Source organism: Bufo gargarizans, chromosome 11 (assembly GCF_014858855.1).
Source record: "Bufo gargarizans isolate SCDJY-AF-19 chromosome 11, ASM1485885v1, whole genome shotgun sequence".
Lineage (NCBI taxonomy): Eukaryota > Metazoa > Chordata > Amphibia > Anura > Bufonidae > Bufo > Bufo gargarizans.
Window position 1 is genome coordinate 66,158,947 of NC_058090.1, and position 18,797 is coordinate 66,177,743.

Sequence of the window (18,797 nt, forward strand, 5' to 3'; positions counted from 1 at the left end):
TACTCCCGTATACTTACTTACCGCATGCCACCAAGTGCTTTGTGTGTCTGTTGGAAACAAGATTGGCATCTGTATATGCCATCTTCCCTTCACTTGCTTCAATTTCTTGATACTTTTTGCCGCTTCATTTACAATGAAATTAAGACTGCTTCACGTCTTCAATAAACCCCTTTTCTCTAAGAACTTCCTTATTTTTACATGAAATTGGAAGTTTGTTTCATTTGCAGTTTTGCACCAGTTTGATAATCCAATCAGGTTCCACAGTTTAATATTAAATTCTTCTTTTGTGCACATGTTGTCTAGGGTTGTGTGTTGATCCATTTGAAAGCCAAATTTGGGCTAGTTTTTGAGAGGTTTATGTCTTGCTATGGCTTTTTTATTTATTTTTTTCTGCCTGATTCCAATCAAATCTTTTTTGCTGTCTGCTCTTCTGTCTTACACGCTACTATCCCTTTCCAGGCTGGATTGATGTCATATGGGATGCCGGTGGCTCTAATTCTTACCGCATGGGCGCGGAAGGAAAATTTGACCTGAAGCTGGCCCCAGGTTATGACCCAGAATCTGCAGCGTCATCCAAACCTATTTCATCCACTGTTGCAGGGACACCACCTTCCTGGAGCAGCTTGGTGAAAAACAACTGTCCTGACAAAGCACCTCCCCATTCCTCTTCCGCTTGCACAGTTGCTGGAGGTGTGACTGGTTCCTGCAGTCGCAAAGGGAGCAGCAGCTCTGTCTGCAGTGTGGCCAGTAGCAGTGATGCCAGTGTGACCTGTGCCAAGACAGAGAGAAGGGCAGAGGAACCAGGTTCTGACCTACATCATGACCCAATCCTTGTGCTGTCTTCTAACCCAGCAGCCCCTGGCTCTTCAACCTGCCCACCGGGAGGAGAGCAGGTGGGTGAAGGAGACAGAAAGTCCGGAGACGCACCTGCTATATCAATGGGCATGGTGAGCATTAGCTCACCCGATGTAAGTTCTGTGTCAGAGCTAAGCAACAAGGAGGCTGCTGTTCCCAGACCACTGGGCTCCTCTGCTAGCAACAGACTTTCCGTCAGTTCTCTGCTTGCTGCTGGAGCTCCAATGAGTTCCAGTGCCAGTGTTCCCAACCTGTCATCTCGTGAGACGTCCAGCCTGGAGTCTTTTGTAAGGAGAGTCGCAAACATTGCCCGGACTAACGCCACCAACAACATGAATCTTAGTCGAAGCAGCAGTGATAACAACACCAACACTCTGGGAAGAAATGCAGTGAGCTCTGCCAGTGAGTATTATAACTGGGAAGTCATTTGGAAAATAAGAACATTACATATGTTGTTTGACATATTTCTAGTACTGTGACATTTGCACTGTATCAGCAATTTACTAAGGTTGGTATAACTGAATGCATAGTGACATTTGGTGCTGTGTTTATTGTCTATGGGTATGTTGGGAATATGGACTGCATCATATGAGGTTAAATATTTCTTGATCTGTAAATCTTCTTTCATTATGTTTTCCTCAGCCTCTCCACTTATGGGTGCCCAGAGTTTCCCTAATTTGACTACAACAGGAACCACATCTACTGTCACAATGTCTACTTCCAGTGTTACTAGCAGCAATGTGGCAACAGCCACCACCGGCCTTTCGGTCGGTCAGTCCCTCAGCAATACTCTGACAACTAGCCTCACATCCACATCCAGTGAAAGTGACACTGGCCAGGAGGCTGAATATTCCCTTTATGGTAAGTTGGGATCATCATCAAACAGTACTTTTAGGTCCTATTTTTTATGGTCTGTCTTCCAAGTGGTGATAGGGTTTGAATCTTTCCCCAACTGTTAAACATTAAGTTATTTCTTTCATATCTCATATTGTACAGATTTTCTGGACAGTTGTCGGGCAAGCACTCTTCTGGCTGAGCTAGATGATGATGAAGACCTTCCAGAGCCAGATGAGGAGGATGATGAAAATGAAGATGACAACCAGGAAGAACAGGAGTATGAAGAAGTAATGGTGAGTTTTGGTGGTAAATCTGAAATGGCTTAGCTGGGTATTATTTGGGTATGTATTCTAATGTGCTTACTTTTGGTTAGGAGGAGGAAGAATATGAGACCAAAGGTGGCCGCCGTAGAACATGGGATGATGATTATGTGCTAAAAAGACAGTTCTCTGCTCTGGTACCAGCCTTTGATCCTCGTCCTGGGAGAACAAATGTTCAGCAGACTACAGACTTGGAGATACCGGCTCCAGGTATGTCTTAAGTAGGGGGTGGCTTTTTTTTTGTTTTAGTGGATGACACTTTTATGATGTGAACAGGAAAATTGTATAGGTATACAAAGCATAGTTAAACTGTAATGAAATTTACAACTGTAAAAGGAGGTTTTATATGCAAAGACAGGAAATTCCTGGAAATACAGATAATTACAAATATGTAGAATCTTCATGAACATTTCTATGTATTTTTTGTGATGCAGGTACACCCCACTCAGAACTACTGGAAGAAGTTGAATGTGCTCCAGCTCCTAGGCTAGCTCTTACTCTAAAGGTGACCGGCCTGGGAACTGGACGGGAAGTAGAGCTTCCACTCAGTAATTTCCGCTCCACCATCTTCTACTATGTACAGAAACTGCTACAGCTGTCTTGTAATGGAGCCATCAAATCAGACAAACTGAGGAGGATATGGGAGCCAACATACACGTAAGGAGGGCATTGTTCATGTTGAAGGATGCTAAAGTAAAGGGTTTCTCATATACTTTGCTTCGGGTAGTTTGTCATCATGAGTTTAGGTATAAATCTGCCATTAACTACACGTGTCTTTCATTTCATAGTTGCTATGGGAAAGATTATGTTGTAGTCTATTTTTTATTTTCATTTTTTTCAGTGGGTCGTTCTATGAGAGAAAATGTAATCTTCAGGCCTCATGCAAATCCAAATGTAGTTTAGCAGGTACAGACCTGCAAAATATAGAAAGGGCTAGTTTTGGCACAATACGGACAAGAATAGGACCTTCTCTAAACCTTGTGAAATGGTCAGACGGATCCTCCAAAAAATATGGAGGTGTGCATGGCCCCATAGAAATGAATGGGTCAGTGTATAGCACTAGATGAAAAGTATGGTCACGTGCATCAAGCCATAGAATCATATACTATAGTTTATGTGGTGAGATTGTGCATGTTTAATTATCTTGGCTAAACAGTTGTTTGCTCATTTTTGGATTTGTGCGTAAACCTACAAGTGTAATAGATTTTCCACTTTATCCATGATACAGAATTATGTACAGGGAGATGAAGGAATCTGATAAACAGAAGGAGTCGGGCAGAATGGTAAGTTTCATCATGAATCATTTACACAAATTACCGGTATATATTAATAAAGTTACCTTTAACAAATGGATTTCATTAAGACATTGAGAATCAAGATTTCAGCAAATTATATGTTTGCTATCAAATTACAATAAATTGTATTATCTGATGTAACTATAAATGTAGCATACAGAACTATTTTTTTTTGGATTGATGGGTAAAGAAGTGAAATTATGCTGTTACTTATAACTCCTTTATTAACAAAGTTTTCTTGACATGGCCTGGTAATGCCACCATACCCATTTGAAGCTCTACAGCTTCTCCTTTTGTGTTAATTACTATTGACAGTTTAGCTTAGTGGTAGGAGGTACTTGATTTTAATCTGATTTTCACCAATACAAAAAAAACTAATTCCATTCAGTTTCCAGTAGTAGAGCAGATCTGTCCAGCTGTGATATTCAGAGCTGAGATATCCCTTAATACCGCATTCCCTCCTTCAGGGCTGCTGGTCCGTGGAACATGTGGAGCATTCACTGGGTACAGATGCTTTGCCAAAGAATGATCTGATCACCTATCTGCAGAGGAACGCAGATCCTAGCTTCTTGCGGCGCTGGAAACTGACTGGAACTAACAAGAGCATCCGAAAGAACCGCAACTGCTCCCAGCTTATCGCTGCTTACAAAGTAAAGCGGGGCTGGGGTGGCTTTTAACTTTAGAGTATGCTTGGCTTATGTGTTTGTGTGTGTTTTTTTATTTTCTCTCTGTTTTTGTCTTATGATCAAAACTGAATTGAAAATAAAATTTCTTTAATTGTAAGGACTGTAAATGTCCCGTGAAATAATCTTTTGATATGAGATACATACACCAAGAAAAGAAGTCTGGGATCTTGGGTTGTTCAAATTGTGGTTTTGGGTTAATTTTAGCGATACCCATGTGTATTTAAGGGCTCCACTAGAATTGACCTATCTATAGTTTGTTGAGAATATTGGTCATCGTGAAGAAATATGGGAAACCGTTTTATTTTGTCTGCCTTCTACATCATTCTGTTCTGTTTGCAGGACTTCTGTGAGAATGGGTGCAAGTCTGCAGGGATTCCTGCTGCTCTGGGCACAATACAGAGCTCTGACATTTTAATCCATGGTCGGGAGCAGCCACAAGCTAAAGCAGGTAGTGGTCAGAATTCATGCGGTGTGGAGGACGTCCTGCAGCTTCTTCGCATTCTGTATATTGTAGCTAGTGATCCATACTCTGCTAGGACACCACAAGAAGGTGAGGTTTTCTTCTTATCTCTCATATCATTATTTGGTAATTGTGTACTAGAAGCATATGTTAGGTAGAATTGTTATGTAGCTGCATTCTGTTCTCCTGGGAGCTCTCTGGGTGATGTAGTGTCTGTGGCGGTTCTATGACACCTATTAGATTAGGACCCATGCACAAAACTCTTCAGGCGCTGTACGGTTGCCTCAGCAGTTATACCACCCAGCCTCCACACCCTTTCAGAAAGGGTGGAAGAACAGAATAATGGGAACAATTTAATGTAACAAGAAGTTAATAAAGCTTTATTATGTATACAAAATGGAATATACAAGTAGTCTTGTTAAAAATCACATGATACAAACATAGGTGGCAGAAAAAACGCCGCCCAGAGACCACATAATTACAATAGGGGACGCATATGGTAATATACAGAAATAAATAATGGCTGAACTACAACAAATTTCCAGTATCCTAAGGGTTAAGAACAGCTGGAGTTCCAGAGGTTGTGTCACGTTCAGGTGTGGGAGGGAAACACCACACCGAACATAGGAGAGAAAGGGTTGAGGGAAGAATGCCTGAAAACTAGGGTAAGGAGATGGACACCTCCTAGTAAAACCCTAATCAAAGTCCTGACTAACTACCAGTATGAACAGACCCCGGAGGTAGGTGGGTTCATACACAGAATACCTAGTGTCCTAACTCACCCTATAGGACCCTGGTACTAATGTCAGGACTGAGACAACCTGTTCCTCCAAAAGGAAGGACAAACAGGAGTCTCCCTCAAACCTTAATGACAGGGAAATGCAACACTCAAAATGACCCAAACAAAATACAAAAGGGAAAGACGACACTTAACTTCCAGTGGCTATGGCAGCACCAGGAACTCAGCCGAGATCCACACACCAGCTATCCACAACCACAACAGAAGCTATAAACCACATAGCATAGTGGGTGCAACAACAATAAATAGAGAAGGTTAAATAGCCATAAAAGCCACACCTGGGGAAAGAAGGAGTGGCGAGCACCAGAAACAATACAGACGTCAATTGAGCCAAACAGAAAACATGTCAGATTAAACCACGTGTTGCCAGTCTCACTGATCTCCTGCCACCTGTCGCAGGGAACATTGTGACAGGTTGCTGATCATTTCCATTATTTCCCCCTCTTTTTATGGAGAATATTGGAGAGAAATTTTAGGTTTTTCTAGTGCATTTATGTTAGTTGTATGTGGATGGACACTTTTATAAGGTGGTTAAAGTATGGTGAACAGAAAACATGAAGGATATTGATATATTCAAACTTCTTTATTTTTATTTTTTATAGAAGGCGATGAAATGCTTCTCTTCAGTGTTTCCCCAGAGGAATTCACCAGCAAAAAAATCACAACCAAAATCCTACAACAAATTGAGGTATGTTGTATGGAACGCTTAAACTGATATGAACACAACAGCCATAGGATGAAACTTAATGCTTGTCCTTGTGGAGCGTGAGAAATATATCTTGAAATTGTATCTGTCATTACAGGAGCCGCTGGCTTTGGCTAGTGGAGCCTTACCAGACTGGTGTGAACAGATAACCAGTAAATGTCCCTTTCTTATCCCCTTTGAGACAAGGCAGCTTTATTTCACATGTACAGCGTTTGGCGCATCCAGGTATTGTATACAGCATAAAGTCAATCCTGATGACATGCTCTCTGCCACACACTTTCACAGCTCGTGATTTAGGTGAAATTGTCAGGGGTTACTCGGTTTACACCAACTTTGTCTTCTGCAGGGTTAAAGGGTGTACACAGATCTCATAGGACCCCATAGCAAAACTTAGTATGGCCTTTCCTCTGCCCCAACCAGTACGCATCTGTCAAACACTACCAGGCAACGGGGGACAGGTATCCTGCAAATTAAAAAAAAATTGTATTGAGGGGAGGAAATTTAGATTACAAAAAAAGATTCGCCCTCTTCCTCACCCACTTTATAAACTGGCATAAATACATTGATGACTTTTCTCCATGGAGCACTAAATAACTGCTATGCCTCACCTAAAATATTACAAAATAGAAGCCGTTCAGCTCTGGGCCCCCTGGCCCCATAGCATTCGCGTGGCCTGCATCCATGGAAGGTACACCATTGCCAGGATTTTATAAAAGCTGAATCCATATAGCTAGACCGTGATATCAATCTCAGTATCATTATCCTCATAATACTACGGATTGTCTAACCCTTTCTTACATACAGATTGTACATTGAGTTCTACCAATAAGGATGCAACATGTTTAAACACAACAAAAAAAAAATTATAGTATTAAATAGATCATGTATTTTATAATGTGTATAGTGTTTAGGCCATATGCATATACATAGTGGATGTTTTGTGGAAATCTGCAACGACTGACTGTGTAGAGATATTTCTTTAAGTATGTATTGTTACTAGAGTATTAAGCATATTGATTGTATTGTAGTGTTTCTTTTTTGTAAATAATGCAGAATATGATGGGAGTATATTTCTGTTTTGCACAGAGCTATTGTGTGGCTGCAGAACCGACGGGAGGCCACTGTGGAGAGGAGTAGGACAGCCAGTGCCGTCCGTAGGGATGACCCTGGTGAATTTAGAGTTGGACGCTTAAAGCACGAAAGAGTGAAGGTCCCACGAGGGGAATCTTTGATGGAATGGGCAGAAAATGTAATGCAGATCCACGCAGATCGCAAATCTGTGCTTGAGGTAAACTCTAGTGTTTTCCATCTTAATATTTTTCTGGGGCCCTGTGTAATCTGAGAGTGGAATTTAGTTTCTTCCACTAAAATTGTTCCTCTGAAAGGGAACCTGTCAGCGGCAAAAACCATCCAAAACGGCAAGCAGCACCTTAAAGTGTCTCTAATGATCATTTTCCTCCTGCAATCAGATGCGAGAAAAGCGTGAAAAACCATTCTTTTATTTCCTGCGCATGCTATTTTCCAGTCATGCTTGAACAAAAAAGCAGCGGCCTCCGTGCTTTAAAAATGTGTGTGGTCCCCCTCCCATTGATTTCAATGAGAATCTGGTAGTTTGCACTTTGCATTTTTTTCTGCTTGAGGTTTTAATAACTGACGCTGAAAAGAAATCTGTGTGCCAAATTTGCATCCAAAACTTAAAAATTGAAATGGGTAGGATAAAAACTGTCAAAAATTGCACAAAGCGGATTCCATATTCAAGCACAGTAAAATAAAATCGATGTCAACACACCCTTTATTGTGTATACCTCTGCTTCATTCAATTACCTATATTGTCATGGTGTTTCTTCCAGGTGGAGTTTCTTGGAGAGGAAGGGACTGGGCTGGGACCTACCCTTGAATTCTATGCCCTGGTGGCAGCTGAGTTTCAGAAAACAGACTTGGGAATTTGGCTGTGTGATGATGATTTCCCAGATGATGAATCTCGACAGGTAACAGAGTATGATGCTGTCCATATGCTCTGCTAAGGCAAATGAACACACAGGAGCAGGGGCAGACTGGAAATTGAAAGTGGCCCTGAAAAAAAAAAAAAAAAAAAAAAAAAAAAAAAAGTGGGCCCCATGTTGTAGGCAGGCCCAAATTAGGTGGGGCTAACACGGGGACAGCAATACCATATGCTACACTTTGGTATTTGGTTCTTCCCTAGCAGAACCAAAAAGCACGGTGCAGAGCAAAATACTGCCCTAGCAGAACCAGATACCATAGTGCAGTACCATATATTGCCTCAGCTGAACCTAATACTATAGTGCAGCACAATACACTGCTCTAGCAGCAGAAGATACCTCCCCAGAAGCTGCCCATATGCGTTGGCCAGCACCAGCTGCCACATTCTAGCCTCCTTCAGTTGTTTCTAGTTAATATGGATATGGAGAAAGTGGGACATGAGCCACAGCAGAGAGCTATCCCTAATAACAGTATACTGCTTGCTAGCACTACCAAACACACAGGAGAATACAGTCTCCTCTGATGAGGAAAGAGAACGTCTACATCTTCTCCATTGTTTGCAGATCGCCTTTTCCATCATCCTGCATACCTTCTAATTACAAACTGTCCATTCTGGTGTCCACACAGTGTCAGCCTGTTGCCACCTCCAATACGGTGCTCCCTACTGCCCCTAAATGTACTATACTTCTGTAACAATAGTGCCTGCAGTAGTAGTAATACTCCCCAAAACGCCCCCAGTAATAATAATACCCTCATTAAGCTGCCACTAATGATGCCTGTAATAGTGCCAGTATTAATGTCTCCTATTGTGCGCATCCCACCGCCAACCCCACCTCACCCTTGGTAATAATGTCCCATAAAATGTACCTAGTAATAAAAATGCCCCAATAGTGCTTCCAACAGTTATAATGATGACCCAGTATTAAACTGCCCCCAGTATTAAAAAAGAAAAGCCCTAGTAACACCCCCGATAGTGCTCCAGTAATGTCGCATATGGTCCCCCTATAGTGCTGCTAGTAACGTCCCACACAGTGCCCCCTCAGTAATGCCTCCCTGGCAAAGCCCCCACAGTGCTCTAGTAATGCCCTCCCATTAGTGTCCTCCCAGTGATGCCCCCCAGCAATTTCCCTTCAGTAATGACCCCCCTCCCCCAGCAATATGAAAATACATGATCACATGAGGATAATATTTGAAGTCTGTTTTGAGGGAGTATGCCTTGACATAGTTTATGCCACATTTATCAAATGTCTCATGTTTGATAAATGTTTTTCATCCTTAAACCTAACACTTTTGTCTTGAAAGCTTCTCCAGTTTTCCTACTTGAACCTCCTACTGGAGTGAGATTTTGTGATAAGTCTGGAGTGAAACTTGTTAACATTGCTAATCACACCTACTTTTCTACCCACATTACAAAACTAGAGTGCTGTAAAAATGCAAAAAAGTCACACAATTTTTTTAAGCTAGAATTCTGGTGTAAAGGTATGATAAATCAGGGTTATTGGGTAAAAAAAACATGCAACCAAATCTTGGAAAAACAAACACAATATGGAGAGTATGGATCTGGGGGCCATTATCCTCTTTTAATGAGTCCACCCAGTACACTGCCGGCTCCCGCTGTCTGAGGAGCTCACGCTAGGTCACTTGCAAGATCCTGTCCATGTGCATCAGCCTTGTGGCACACAAGACCCATATCCACTTTGTAGCTGAGGCAGAGCTTGGGCATCGGTAACATGACCTGAAAGTAAGAGCATGCTTCCCTAGTAACACAACATGGCCCACCACATTCTGTACTGAGGACACGCTGCCAGTGTAGATGCCAGGACATAGGAAGCAAAAGGACCTTTGGTGATGTCATTACCATTACCGTGATCAGTCACGGGTGGGAGGAGTCAGGGTCAGACTGTTGCTTGAGGATCTTCTCACAATTTGCTGTTGATCTATAGCAGGGCTGGCGACAGCTGCAATGTGTATTGCAGAGAGGGCCACCGGCCCTGCTGTAATGTCATGATGCCACAATGGGTGAAGTTGGGGCACCTGTGGCCCACAGCATACTAAGAGCAATTGGCTTGGGAATCTTCCTGGTAGAGTACATTACCAATCCTCCCCTACATACCCTACACCTCCCCTGAATGGCCGACTTCAGCTGATCACAAATTTTTATTTCTATGCATATTAAAACAAACAGCTTAGTTTATTAATTGAAAAAAAAATAAAAAATGCATTTCTGTTGAAAATCCCACAACTATATTATTATCATTTTAATCTTAGTAATCTTGTGTAATTTTTTACCAAACTATATATATATATTTTTTAATTTCCAAAAAAAAGCAATCTGTGTGTGGTTTATTGGATATCTATAAAACAATCATAAAATTGAAAGAACAGTATTTCAGATATTAAGATATTCTCATGTTAAAAGAGCAGAATTGGACAAGGGAACATTCTTTGTTAATCTGCTAAAATGACAAGAACATTCTGTGGTGCAGTTTTGTCCCATAGTTGGTCACCTAGGATTTGGTTTGACAGACCCTTTGTCTTCGCCACTGAACAACTCTAAGCCCAAAAGTTACTCTCTCTGTGCATGCTTATTGTTAGGATAGGATTCTAGTTAAACATAAATGTAGAGTATCTAACCTTTGTGTTATCTCCTAGGTTGACTTGGGTGGTGGCTTGAAACCTCCTGGATATTATGTGCAGCGGTCATGTGGACTATTCATTGCTCCCTATCCTCAGGATAGTGAAGAACTGGATAGAGTGACCAGGCTTTGTCATTTTCTGGGTATATTTTTGGCAAAATGTATACAGGACAATCGCCTAGTAGACTTGCCTATATCTAAGCCCTTCTTCAGGCTCATGTGTATGGGTGATATCAAAAGCAATATGAGCAAACTGTTGTATGCCTCTAGAGGTGAGGAAAGTGAGCACTGTACTGAAAGTCAATCTGAAGCCTCCACAGAAGATGGACATGATGCCCTCTCTGTGGGAAGCTTTGAGGAAGACTCTAAATCTGAGTTCATCTTGGATCCGCCAAAACCAAAACCACCAGCCTGGTTCCAGGGTATATTGACATGGGAGGACTTTGAACTTGTAAACCCACACCGTGCCCGCTTTCTCAGAGATATTCGGGAACTTGCCGTGAAAAGGAGACATATTTTGAGTAATCGCAGCTTCTCAGAGGATGAGAAAAACACACAACTCCAAGAGTTGATGCTAAAGAATCCATCTGGTTCTGGACCTCCAGTCAGCATTGAAGACTTAGGGTGAGTTTTGGAGAATTAACATTTGCAGAAGGCAAGGATTTTGAGATGGAGATTTATAGAAGAATTGTAGGAGATCTTTTTTTCATTCCTTCATTTTGTATAGTATAGACATGGGGTTAGAATTCCACTTTAATGGGATCAATTGTTGACAGATGCTTGTAGAATTTCTTACAATGCACATTTAACTCTCATCTACAAGAATTTTGCTTTCCCACTTCCCTTAATTCACTTCCCTTGGTTGAACTTGATGGTTTCGGCTGTGCCTACTATATGTGTTTTTCTTAAAACTTTGCATACTTAAAGGGATTAGTCCCTAATCTGTTGTGTGACATACATCTGTATGTTACATCATGTCTTACCACCATCACACAGTAGGTAGCTCTTGATTCCTCATCTAAAGACTAAACACCTACAAACCTCTGCCACTGCGTCCATAGGGTGCAAGATGGCAGTGGTGATGTGATTGACCCATAGGACTGCTTTCTTTGCTGTCCCTGGTCAGATCCTCTTTTGCGCATAATGTATTCATTTACAGTTCAGCACATGTGCAGAAAAGGATCTGTCCAGAAAAAGAGCAGAAAGCAGTGACGTGGGTGATCACATAACCGCCACCATCATCTTCCCTATGGACGTAGCAGCAGAGGATTTTAGGAGTTTACATAGCCCACAGATGGGGACCCCAGACCTGCTGCTGCACAATGGAGATAAAATATGATGTGACATACAGATGTAGCACACTAAAAATTGATTAGGGACATATAAAAAATAGTTTTGGAAATCGGTCAACTCCATTTGCTTATACATTTACGGGAAATCTCAACTGTTTTTCCACTCAGGCTTAATTTCCAGTTCTGTCCTTCATCTCGTGTTTATGGCTTCAGTGCAGTAGACCTGAAACCCAATGGTGAAGATGAGGTAAGAAAATAAGATTTCTATCTCTTTCTACAAGAATGTGCAGTTTTTCCTTGTTTGCTAAGAAGGTATGGGGTTATGCCAAGATTGAAAGTTATCCTGATGGAGTGTCAGGCCGAGCTTGCGCCCTTCGCCTCCATCCATTCTCTATGGCACTGCCAGAGATGGCGAAGTACAGCCTGGACTACAACTGATCGGATTAGCTATTCTCTGTCCTGTGGATGGGGTAACTGGCATACTTGGCACAACCCCTTTTAATATATCATGGAAAGTTTTGATTGTTTCTAATGTTTCAAAAGAACTGTGCTTACAAACAGTGGAGAGAAATATTCTTCTGTACATCCAGAGGCAGAAATCCCATCCTGCTCTTATCCAACTCAGGAGAGAACTCTGACACCTGCAGTGGTTGGATATGATCAGGGCGGCTCCTCATCTTCTGGTTGTAAAAGAGAATTCCTAAACATGTTGGGAAATTGAAACACAAAGGATATTGGAAAGCTGTGCAGCTTTTTACTGCAGGGGAAAAGAGTATGTTAGATGGACTATGTAAGGGGTCCGCAACCTTCTGCATTCCAGCTGTGGTGAAACGACAACTCCCATCATGCTATTTTCACTTCCATGGGAAGCAAATATGCATGCTAGGAGTCGTAGTTTAACAGCTGGAGGTTGCCGACCCCATTTCTATGTGTGTGTTCCACTCACTTGATTCTTTCTTGCAGTTGGTGACTATAGACAATGCTGAGGAATATGTTGATCTGATATTTGACTTCTGTATGCAGACTGGTGTTCAAAAACAAATGGAAGCATTTAGAAGTAAGTTTGTGGGGTTTAAAGTATGTAAATTGTTGGCGGTTGGAATGTAAAGTGACTGTCATCTGTAAAACGGTTGTCAGGTGTATAGAGTATAATTAGACACGTTACCCAATACTCTGGCCTTTTAATGTAAGTCTGCCAGCATTCTTAACCCCCTCAAAACTGCCGACTGCACTAGGTGATGGGGAGAGCAGTTTACACATACCTAGATTGATGGTTGTGATTGGATGCTAGAGCCATCTCTGAAGAGCAGAGAAGAAGGGTTGGAAGGCATTCGGCGCAGAGACATTGCATGTGAAGAGAACACCCCTGGGGCATTTTTAATAACCGTTCCAGAGGGGTTAAATCTGCATGACCATTAACTTCATTATATTTAAATTGCCCTCCCTGTCAGCTTTATAGCGTGTTCAGCTGTTTTTAGAGGCCAAAACTGCTGACTGATGGATGCACATTAAGAAATGAGAAGACTTGAAATTTGGATCTTCATGTTAAAAATGCACACATTATTTAGGTAGTCTTTGGTAGTGTATAGTTATTGCAGCTACTTTGGGACCTGTGATCATTTACTGCTGCGACTGTTTTGGAGCTCCCGAAAATCGAGGTTTATCGTATTTTGAAATCTCCTCTCCTACCTAATATATAGATTGCCTTTAATGTGAATATATTCTTAAAGCAGCCAATCTAGTTCTCTTATGGAGATAGTAAGAGACATGTCCATGAACTGCTTGTCAGTATCACATTGTTTCTGTTTACTTTTTACCTAGGTGGCTTTAATAAAGTATTCCCTATGGAGAAACTGGGTTCTTTCAGCCCCGAGGAGGTCCAGATGATTCTTTGTGGAAACCAGTCTCCCTCCTGGTCTGCCGAAGACATCATCAATTACACAGAGCCCAAGCTAGGTTACACAAGAGAAAGGTAAGTTGCTATTGATGGAAGTATCTCCAGACTTCAAGACCAATGACTTTCTAAAGTCAATTTTAGGGTGAATATTTTCACACTTCTATACTTTGATTCATGTTTAATAATTGAGTGAAATATTTATTATATAAATGTATAGTGGGCACTCAATATCTGGTACTGCACATTGGGTACAACATATTTATACATTTCTACAATAATCCAATTTAATCTATTCACAATATTAGTAATCATTTACATAAAAGTATTATTCCCAATTATTATATATGACAATGTAAACCAATCCCTAAAAATTTTCATAAAAGTTCCTGGAGGTTAGAAAAATTAAATATATATAATTCCTGTGGATGATTAGTAGTTGATTAGGGTATCACGCATTATTCCATAAAATCCCTCAATCCCTGTTCTATAAAGTGCAATTGATAGGGTGCAGTTGATTAAGTGCAATTGGTACGGTGCACTTATTATTTGTTGATGTCCTTCAACAACAGTCTTTAGATATACAACTCATTGGAAAGTCTCAATCATATAGCAGATTATTAGTTGGGTAATACTTCTAGTTAGGGGTTATTTGTATGCAGTTTAATATTTTTACTTACTGCTTGTTGTTCAACTTTCTCTGTATCTGACTGTAGTGGCGTCCCACTATCAGCCAGTTCACTCACCCCTCTTATACCCTCGGTATAAGAAGAGGGGTGAGTGAACTGACCCTCGGTATAAGAGGGGTGAGTGAACTGACTGATAGTGGGACACCACTACAGTCAGATACAGAGAAAGTTGAACAACAAGCAGTAAGTAAAAATATTAAACTGCATACAAATAACCCCTAACTAGAAGTATTACCCAACTAATAATCTGCTATATAATTGAGACTTTCCAATGAGTTGTATATCTAAAGACTGTTGAAGGACATCAACAAATAATCAATAAGTGCACCGTACCAATTGGACTCATTAGCTCCTGCTGGAACAATAATCCAGAGATTTCTGATTCCCAAATTTTGGGTCTGAAATAAATGTTTCCCCTCAATGAGACAACTGCTTAATATGGTTTTTACCTTCTTCTGGATGAACTCAGTGGAGTTATAGGTTGGACTTGATTGACCCGTGCTTCAGGTTCCTTTACATTGCACAAGTAAGCAGACTATTGTCGGTAAGGAAGCATTCCTTCCTGGCAACCGACTGTTCGTCAGTGAAGGAGACTGCTCCATTTACATGCAAAGATCCCCTCCACAGTATGGGGAGGAATGATCGCTAATACCATCGCTCATCCCCATACAGAATCATTATTCGTGGGCAGCAGAGCCTTATTAGAGCCAGTGTTTCCCAACCGGTGTGCCTCCAGCTGTTACAAAACTACAACTCCCAGCATGCCTGGACAGTCTTTGGTTGTGCGGGCATGCTGGGAGTTATAGTTTTGCAACAGCTGGAGGCACACTGGTTAGGAAACACTGGATTAGACGGTACAATCTGCTGCCAGCAAACAATGATTTAGAAGTCTGTACAAACTGTCCTATTACTCAAAGAACATCAGTTTCATTTGTTCATCAGGTAATCAGCGGCACCTTTACTCCAGCAAATTATGACTGAGTGTTCGTACAAAGGCTCGTTAGCGATAATCTGCCCAAGCATCAGGCCTTAAAGGGGTTTTCAGTGAATGGGATTTATCATGTAGACAAAGTTAATACAAGTCACCTACTAATGCACTATAATAGAAAAAATCATCATGCCAGCAAAGGAGGCAATAAGGACAATTGGATTATACACTTGCTCATTTCCAGGGGTTATGACTGCCCTGCAATTTTATGGTGGTTGGGACTGCACATAGGCATGCAGATCCCATCCTGGCTACCTCGTATCTGTGGCTGCAGTGGTGGTCGTAACTAGAGATTTCAGGTTATGAAATTAGTTCAGGCTTCGTTTACTAGTAAAAGGTGAATTGCGTTATGGATTCCATTACCACGGACCAAAACGCAATTCTATGATTGAATGCATAACGGAATGCCTTTAGAGGCATTTTGTTATTCATTCTGTCATAATAGAAGTTTATGGGCTTCATAACAGATCAGTCCCATTTCTGTTATGCAAGACAGGACTCCCGAGGTAACCCTAGAAAACAAGCAGTGTATAATGTGATGGAAAAATGAACCAAGCCAGCAAAGGAAGCAATATGGACAATCGCAGTACATTAGTAAGTTCCTCGTATTCACTTTCTCCACATAATAAATGCCACTTGCTGAAGTGACACAACACCCTTAACAGGGTTTTTAATTTTTAGCCTCTAAATTTAAACAATTACATTTGCAGTATATATAATTTGCATAATTTCTACTATACAATTTAAGCTGTAAACACTTCTTAGCATTTGCAAAACATTAACATTTGTTCAACTAAACGTGAACTATAAAACGTGAACTATAAAGATAATTAAAGGGAGACTGTCACCTCATTCTTACCAATATAAGTAACAGCATTGCCCCACAGAAGATTGCAAATGCCTTCCAAACCTACCTGTGTGTACTTTGTGTCTTTATTCCATGTCCAGGTGCCCGGCTGGGCGAGCTTTGCTGTTCCAAGTGCCCAAAGCAAACCAGACTTAAAGGGGTTCTCGGGGTTCAGGGCTGAACTTGAATATAAGCTCCTCTTTATTAGTTGACTACATACGAGTGGAGCATTGGAGCAAGAAAAGATTTAGCAAAAGCTGTAATTTATTCATTTAAACCTTTCTGAACGTAAGACCACTCCCGTACACATCAGTGACTGACAGAAATCTATGTATACAAACTTACACAGAGAATGCTGTCAGTCATTGATTAGAAGGTCCCCGTATACAACTGAACTCAGAGACTTAAATGTATAAATTACAAGTTTTACTAAATCTTTTCCCACTAAACTGTATATCGATCTGCTCAGCTCCTCCTGCTCTATAACATGCTACCTGCAGATTGCATTGCATTTTGTGGCGACAGGTCCACTTTAACCATTGAATTCAAGTGACTAGATTATGCTTTCCTCTCTTGTAGCCCTGGCTTCCTTCGTTTTGTACGAGTTCTTTGTGGAATGTCCTCCGATGAAAGGAAGGCTTTTCTACAGTTTACAACTGGGTGCTCTACATTGCCCCCTGGAGGACTAGCCAATCTGCATCCACGCTTAACTGTTGTTAGAAAGGTGAGCTCTGCAAGTCTTAAGTGTGTGTGTGTGTGTGTGTGTGTGTGTGTGTGTGTGTGTGTGTATACATTTTTATTTTTTTCTGAATATAAAATGACAGTGATGTTTCCTTCGAGCCGTTCTGTCACAAAGGGTTAACTGTTGGTCTAGTAGTGAGAATGGTACTTTCATGTTGTGCTGGTCATCTAATAACCTTATTTGAGTTTCTAAAAAGGTCACAAACACTTATTTAAGCCACATTCTAATCAGTAAGATAAGAATTGACTAGAGAGACTCAAGGATTTTTTGCTCAAAATGAGTACAATGCAATAAAAAAGGTGTACATAGCCTTTAAAACCACAAAGATAGAAAACTGCAATAGAAGCCTGCTTATCTAGCACTTAGCGATCATTCAAAGAATGATGATGATGTTTTAATAAATTACGTTTTTTGGATTTAGATTTTTTTGTATACATATAGGTGTGTGTATATATGTAAAGCACTTACTGATAAACATTTTTTGCTTCTGTGAGCAACTAAGTGAGAAAATGAAATTTTTTTTTTCTGAGGGGGAGGGGGAAGAGTTTTTTTTTTTACTTGTCAGAAATACTGTTTGCTGTAGGATTTTCCACAATTATTTTTTTTTTTTTTTTTTGTTTCCTGTTGAACTGGTTAAAAGAAAATTTACAGAATATGTACAAGACCGGGCCATTTACCTGCCTTCCTGACCAGACGGTGGCATTTGTTATTTTAGTTTACACTTTGTGCTTCCCATTAGGGATCGACCGATATTGATTTTTTAGGGCCGATACCGATAATTTGTGAACTTTCAGGCCGATAGCCGATAATTTATACCGATATTCTGGGAATTTTCATTTTTGAAAAAAAAAATTAAAATTCCTACACAAATCTGCTGAAAATTAATGTTTATTGTTAATGTGTTTTTTTTTGTAAATCTTTTTTTTTCATTTATACTTAATATTTTGGTGTTTTATTTTTCGAACTTTTTTTTTTTTTTTTTCGAACTTTTAGCCCTCTTAGGGACTAGAACCCTTGTCCTATTCACCCTGATAGATCTCTATCAGGGTGAATAGGAGCTCTCACTGTCCCTGCTGCTCTGTGCATAGTGCACACAGCAGCATGGAGCTTACCATGGCAGCCAGGGCTTCAATAGCGTCCTGGCTGCCATGGTAACCGATCGGAGCCCCAGGCTTACACTGCTGGGGCTCCGATCGGAGGAACAGGGGAGAGGGGATCCGCTACACCACCAATGATTAATACAGGGAAGGGGGGCGGCGCACTGCTCCACCAGTTTTTAATGTGGGGGTGGGGGGCGCACTGCGCCACAAATGATTAATATACTGGGGGGCGCACTGCGCCACCAATGAGTAATATACTGGGGGGCGCACTGCGCCACCAATGAGTAATATACTGGGGGGCTTGGAGGGGGGGGGGGCACTGCGCCACCAATGAAGTTAAATCTCTAATTTATTCATATACAGGAGGCGGGAGCTGGCTGCAGAATGAGCTGTAGCTGCGATCCGCAGCACCTGAGGGGTTAACAGGATCGCAGCTACAGCTCATAGAGGTCGGGAGCCGGCTATGTCATTCTGCAGCTCCCGCCTCCTGTTCAATTTGAATGAATGAGAGATTTCTCTTCATTGGTGGCGCAGTGGCCACAGCCCCTCCCCTTCTCTTGTCCCCTGTCCTCCCATTGGCTGCAGCAGCAGCACAGGGGGAGGGAGACACTGCTCCTTCTCCCCTGTGCTGCTGCTGAGGGAACACTGAG

The 18,797-nt window shown here is 41.3% G+C and overlaps 1 protein-coding gene across 3 annotated transcripts in view; it reads left to right on the forward strand.

The window, feature by feature from the left end:
* The window catches only part of HECTD1 (HECT domain E3 ubiquitin protein ligase 1), a 71,024-nt gene that overhangs the window by 50,512 nt on the left and 1,715 nt on the right, over nt 1-18,797 (forward strand). The window contains exons 25-41 of one of the 3 annotated variants that reach the window (XM_044272080.1): nt 460-1,257; nt 1,498-1,716; nt 1,852-1,985; nt 2,066-2,222; nt 2,447-2,669; nt 3,241-3,295; nt 3,775-3,957; nt 4,333-4,543; nt 5,855-5,940; nt 6,056-6,183; nt 7,045-7,246; nt 7,809-7,946; nt 10,612-11,219; nt 12,056-12,134; nt 12,851-12,944; nt 13,709-13,859; nt 16,885-17,029. In XM_044272080.1, coding sequence (XP_044128015.1) covers nt 460-1,257; nt 1,498-1,716; nt 1,852-1,985; nt 2,066-2,222; nt 2,447-2,669; nt 3,241-3,295; nt 3,775-3,957; nt 4,333-4,543; nt 5,855-5,940; nt 6,056-6,183; nt 7,045-7,246; nt 7,809-7,946; nt 10,612-11,219; nt 12,056-12,134; nt 12,851-12,944; nt 13,709-13,859; nt 16,885-17,029 — 3,611 coding nt within the window. The remainder of the gene's footprint in view (nt 1-459; nt 1,258-1,497; nt 1,717-1,851; nt 1,986-2,065; nt 2,223-2,446; nt 2,670-3,240; nt 3,296-3,774; nt 3,958-4,332; nt 4,544-5,854; nt 5,941-6,055; nt 6,184-7,044; nt 7,247-7,808; nt 7,947-10,611; nt 11,220-12,055; nt 12,135-12,850; nt 12,945-13,708; nt 13,860-16,884; nt 17,030-18,797) is intronic. The other 2 variants (XM_044272081.1, XM_044272082.1) reach the window with 2 other exon arrangements.